General features: G+C 41.5%; 1 protein-coding gene across 2 annotated transcripts in view; it reads left to right on the top strand.

The window, feature by feature from the left end:
* Gkap1 (G kinase anchoring protein 1) overlaps positions 1-6095 on the top strand; it is a 38187-nt gene that overhangs the window by 23037 nt on the left and 9055 nt on the right. For both annotated transcript variants that reach the window (XM_021180396.2, XM_021180398.2), the window contains exon 7: positions 3389-3541. In XM_021180396.2, the coding sequence (XP_021036055.1) occupies positions 3389-3541 (153 nt within the window). The remainder of the gene's footprint in view (positions 1-3388; positions 3542-6095) is intronic.

The following is a 6095-nucleotide window of genomic DNA, read 5'->3' as shown; positions in this document are numbered from 1 at the left end:
GGGTTTCTCTGTGTAGCTCTGGCTGTCCTGAAACTCACTCTGTAGACCAGGCTGGCCTCGAACTCAGAAATCCACCTGCCTCTGCCTCCCAAGTACTGGGATTAAAGGCGTGCGCCACCACTGCCCGGCGAAGAGTAAGATCTCAAAGCCTCAGTCATGCAAACAAGGCCACTGAACAGTGTAAACCCAGATGCTGTTAGTGTCAGCAGCAACTGCTCCTGTCATGGACACCGAGCACTGTTTAATGCTTTAAAGTTGACAGAATATGGTAGTCTTACGAAGCAATACTTGGAATTAGGTTTGTGCCACTTGGCAGTGGCTCCTGGTCATCACAGACCTTGATTATCAGTGGGACATGTGCTCTGTGCTGGTGTCTATGAGACTCAAGTAAAACATCGTCCACATGCTCTATAGAACATGAAGTTCTCTACAGGAAACTAATGCTTTTCTACTGATACACAAATTTTCATTCAGACATTTCCCTTTCTTGGGTGATGTGCAGGTAAACACTAAGCAGCCATGAATTGAATTGTGTGTGACTGTTTATAGAGACAGTAGACTTGATAAAGCTCAGTCCTGTAGCCAGAAGACCAATGGGGACAGGAAAAGCATTTCCTTTGGTCTCTGCTTGATAACAAGAAGAGGGGAAATCCTACTTCACTAGAGAATGTGTAAAATCACATCTCTTTAATACTGCCTTTATTTATATACACAGTTTATGTCAAAATGGCTTTTAAATGCAGCATAAAACAATGCAAATATAAAGCTGTAGTAGTGGAGTCCATTTGAAACTGAGAATTGACAGTATTGAGAGTAGACATAGAGTCCAGAAGTAAAATTTGATATTTATATTTGCTTGATTTATGACTTTGAGAGCCAAGACAATTCAGTATGAGGAAATAGTCTTCTCCTTGAATAAATATCTCTTTGCAGAGGAATGCATTCAGATGCCTTCTGCATCTACAGAAAAACTAACAGCATGGGTCACAGGAGTGTATGTGACCCTAAAACCAAGCCAGCACCCAGCCACAGATACCATTGAGGTCATGCATAGGTTTGAGCCCCAACACCACAAAGGCAGCTCTAAGTCGCAGGTTTGCTAGCTGTAGGAGCTAAAGCTCTGCATCTTAGGAGAGAGAGGTGAGTGGTGAAGTGCTCACCCAGCACACGTGCCATCCCAAATCAATCCCTAGTTTAAAGAAAACTAAAGCTTTTGTGTTGTCTAGAGGACATCATGAAAACTTTGCTAAGACAACTCTTTTTTTAAATTTTTTATTAGATATTTTCTTCATTTACATTTCAAATGCTATCCCAAAAGTCCCCTATACCCTTCCCCTGCCCTGCTCCCCTACCTACTCACTCCCAGTTCTTGGCCCTGGCGATCCCCTATACTGGGGCATATAAAGTTTGCTAGACCAGGGGCCTCTCTTCCCAATGATGGCCGACTAGGCCATCTTCTGCACTAAGACAACTCTTATAATAAGAGAAAATATTTATAATGTTTAATGAGATGTATATTTAAATATTTAATAAGAGAAAATATTTATAATGTTTAATGAGATGTATATTTAAATTAAAACACACACATTTTGTATGTATACATGTTCGTTTGTGTGTGTGTGTGTGTGTGTGTGTGTGTGTGTGTTTGTGGGGGCCAAAGGGTCAATGTCCAGTGTCTTCCTTAATTGCTCCTCATCTTCTTACTATATTGGGGGGGATGTGATGGTAAACCACTTTATTCACAGACTTACTTGAAAGTGGAAGGCATGGAAGAGATCCATGGACTCTGATGTCTTTGCAGCACATATTTGTCTGGCCTCTCTGCCCTAACTGGGATGATAGCCGGTTGTCACTCTGCTCAGCTTTTTACAATACATAAATTATTTCCCTTTACATCTATATTTCTTTTCTTTTTTAAAAAATATTTATTTATTTATTATATGTGAGTATACTGTTGGTGTCTTGAGACACCCCAGAAGAGAGCATCAGATCTCATTACTGATGGTTGTGAGCCACCATGTGGTTGCTGGGATTTGAACTCAGGACCCTCGGAAGAATAGTCGGTGCTCTTAAGCCATCTCTCCAGCCCTACATCTATGTTTCTTGAAAATATACATATATGCCTGGGGGACAGGTAGTACATAAGGCCAGGAGATGCTGTCAGATGCCCTGGAGCTAGAGTTACAGGCTGTTCTGAGCCACCCAAATGGATGCTGGGAACTGAACTCGGGGCCTCTGCAAGAGCAGCACACACCTTAACCATGGGGCCATCTCTCTAGCTAAAAGTAAGTAGGCAAGTAACTCAGTTAAAAACTGAGCAAAGATTGTAAGTAAACATTTCTCAAAAAGGAGTCTACAGTATCCAGTAAATCATAAAACTAATGGCCTACTCCATCAGCCATAGGGAAACTCAGTGCAAAGCCCTGATGAAGTAAGTGTTCACATCCATGAGGGTGTCTGCAATAGAAACATGACAACATAGTGCTGAGAATATAGACATAAATAGAATATAGTTAGAGCTGTCCCATGTTGCTGACAGGTTTGTAAAATAATGAGCTGCTTGGAGCACTAGCTGGAATATCTCAGAAGGTTAAATGTAGACTTTGAGACCACCCAGTAACCTTGCTCCTAGGTATATGTCTCACAGAACTGGAAACATACCCATAATCATCTTGTATATAAGTGTTCATAGCAGCACTATTCACAGCAGACCAAAGAGAGCTGTCCATCTGCCAGTGACAAGAGAATGACAGTGTAAAATGGGGTACTGCGGGGGAGAAAATGAAGTACTAATCCATGCTGTCACATGGTCAAGGCTTGCAAACATATTGATAGATAAAGAAGTTTTGAGCAGAAAACACAATATTCTGTTTATATGAAATGTACAGAGTAGATACGTTTATAAAGACAAAATTAGTGCTGCCTAGGGCGGAGAAGAACGTTTGAGAAAGAGTGACTGTGGATGAGTGCAGGCGAGGAGAGTGTAAAGCTGTTGGTGGTGACATCTGATACGGCAAACTGGAACTTTTCAGTGATAACGGAGTGAACTGTGTGGTGCGTGTATAACAAAGTTGAAAAGCCAACAGTGCCTGGGCATGTTGTGCCAGAGCCTTAGTTTCAGTGTGTGAGAAGTTTGGCACGAAAATCACAAGTTCCAGACCACCCTGCCTCTAAAAGATGTCAGTCATAGGAAACGCCAAAATAGGAAGAAATAAGAAAGAGACACTTGTCAAACATGCCCCTCCTGCTTGTCTTCTGGAGGCAGGGTAGAGTGATGCGTTGTCTCCTAGCAACCTCTCTTTTCTTTCTCCTCCTAGTGACTCGTGAGGCTTAGTGAATGTGTATATATTTGTGTTGAATGATAGTAATTCAGGATTTATTTTGACAGGAATCGAATTCTGCTCAGACTTTATCACACGATGGGGGATTCTTCAATAGACTGGAAGATGATGTTCATAAGATTCTGATTAGAGAAAAAAGGAGAGAACAACTCACAGAGCACAACGGAACAGATAACTCTCCCGCTCCAGAGCACAACCAGGCATGGACAATAACATTCTCTTAAAGTCACAGTAACTCTGATTGTCTAAAGTAACAGTTTTAGGATATTATGTTAGTCTTTATTCTGTAAAGAATAATGTGAATATGCAGTTAATTCACCAACAAATATGGAGCACACGTGTACTGTCTGTATAGTGAAGACCTGGTGCTGGAGAGAAGGAAGCTCCTGCTCAGGCACAGAGCAGTAAGTACTCAGGTGCCCGCTCTCTGGGTAGAACTGAGTTGAGTCTGTAAGTGTAACCAGATGATTGCTATAAGGCCGGACGGCAGCGAGGTATAATAGAAAGAGAATGGATGTTGAAATCAAATCAATATAATAAAAATATTAGTGTTGTAACTCATCTATGGTCTTGCACTAGGAATATAATTGTTTCCTTTTTTACATGATTTTTAGGAGAGTTAGAAACTATAATTTAAAATGCTTAACGGTGTATTGTACACGGTATACATTTAATCACTGTTTTATAGAGAGAGTTGTGAGTATAAAAATCGGCACATTAGTGTAATAGGATGGAACAGCAAGATGGATTTCTGCAGAGAAACTAAGGCTTGAACTGAGGGTTAGCAGGCCAGGATCTGAACATGAGGGAGGAGAAATGAGGATGTCTTCATTAAACTACAGACACAGTGAAATAAAGAGCAATTTAATTCAAAGAATGCTGTGTGCGGACAGTGAGGTAGATCAGGAAGGCTGTACAATACTTAAAGCCTAACTTATGTTTTAGTCTATAGACAGGAAAGAAATTTTGGAAATTTTTGAGCATAGTAAACCTGTATTTAGTAATAATTTTATTGCTGAGTCTAGGAAAACTTAAAAGATTTTGAGTATGCATAGGGCTAGATAATGATCAGTTGTAAGCAGACAGGACAGCATAGTGTACTGTACAGAGTGCAGAGTGCTATAACCATCTGAGAACAGTGTAGAGCCAGACTGCTGGCACACACCTTTAATCCCAGCACTTGGGAAGCAGAGGCACATGGAGTTCTGTGAGTTCAAGGCCAGCCTGGTCTAAATGAGAGAGTTCCAGGATAGCTAGGAAATGCTATCTTAAAATACACAGAGGAAATGCTGTCTTGAAAAACCAGAGAGATAGATATGGCTTACACTGTAGTAATTCTACACATGGTTGTTGTGGTGGGTTTTGTTGATTTATATGTGTGTGGGGGCATTGTTTGTTTGCTTTTGGTTTTTCAAGACACTTTTCTTCTGTATAGCTTTAGCCGTTCTGCCTGCTTCTGCTTCCTGAGTTCTGGGATTAAAGGTGTGTGCCAGCCTCCCACCTCAGCTCTACACATGGATTTGTGAACAAACGTCAGTTGTTCATATAGTGAAGTCAGTCAAAACAAATTAACTGTACCTATAGAAAATAACATGGAGAATTCAAAAAAGTCACTAAATAATAGTTCAATTAGATTACTATATGTATTCAAATAACCCAGATGTGGTGTCTCAGGACTATAATCCTAGTGATTAGAAGGCTGAGAAGTATCTTCTGACCTCCATGTGTGCCTGCATGCATAGGGACTGGCGAGCATACAGGAAGGGTGGGTGGATGGATGGATAGATAGATAGATAGTGTACATACATATCAGACAAGATGGCAGACTAGAGAATAGCTCCATGCAAGCCAGTGAACCTTTAAAGAAAGTCAGAATAAGAAAAAAAAGTAGACTGTCTTCCATAGAGGGAACAGCTTTGGAAACCCACAAAAGAAATGAAAGAAACCTGGGAAGAGCTGAAGTGCGGGCAGGGGGCGGGTGGCAAGCACAGGGAGCCAGCAGAGCTTCTGCACTAGCCCTGTCTGGAAGGAGGGAAGCAGAGGCCACTTCCAAAGGCAGTTTGCTTTTCCGTTGCTAAGTGTACCAGGTTCAGGCCTTCAAGAGAAGGCAGGTCACCTCCAGACAGGAAGATGCTCAAACCAATAGATGAGAAAATCATAGCCCAAAAACACAAGACCCTTCTAACCCCAGCTACGGAGCTTATAAACAGTGAGATGGGTGCAGGCCCAGACAGTTATTTCAAACGTTTTCAGAGAAAGGAGGTGACCTCTGTCCTGCTTGGGTTTAACTTGTAGGCTCAAATAGTCCTCTGGTTTTAGCCTTGTAGGCACTGCCCAGCAGTTTGTCTAATGTTTAAACCTTGGCTTATATGAGCTTGTTGATGCGAAGTATTGCACTAGACATGTTTCATATGACAAAAGTGTTTCAGTCCCTTCCCCTGCACCTAGAGACTACTCATTGAGCATCTGTGTGCATTCCCCTTTAGGAAAACAGAGCCAGGCCTGATGGCACACACCTTCCATCCCAGCATTTGGGAGCCAGACACAGGAGGGTCTCTTAAATTCAAGGTCAGCCTGGTATATAGAGTGAGCCCCAGAACAGTGAGTTCTCAGACAGCCAAGGCTACACAGGGAAACCCGGTCTCAAAAACCAAAAAAAAAAAAAAAAAAACCAAAAAACTCACTTGCTTTCTCTGTATGTAACTAGGATCATATAATTGAGTGAAAGTAGAGATGTAGTAATTTAAAATTAAG

This window comes from Mus caroli, chromosome 13 (assembly GCF_900094665.2).
Source record: "Mus caroli chromosome 13, CAROLI_EIJ_v1.1, whole genome shotgun sequence".
NCBI classification, from domain to species: Eukaryota; Metazoa; Chordata; class Mammalia; order Rodentia; family Muridae; genus Mus; species Mus caroli.
This window is presented reverse-complemented; position numbering and strand designations above follow the sequence as displayed.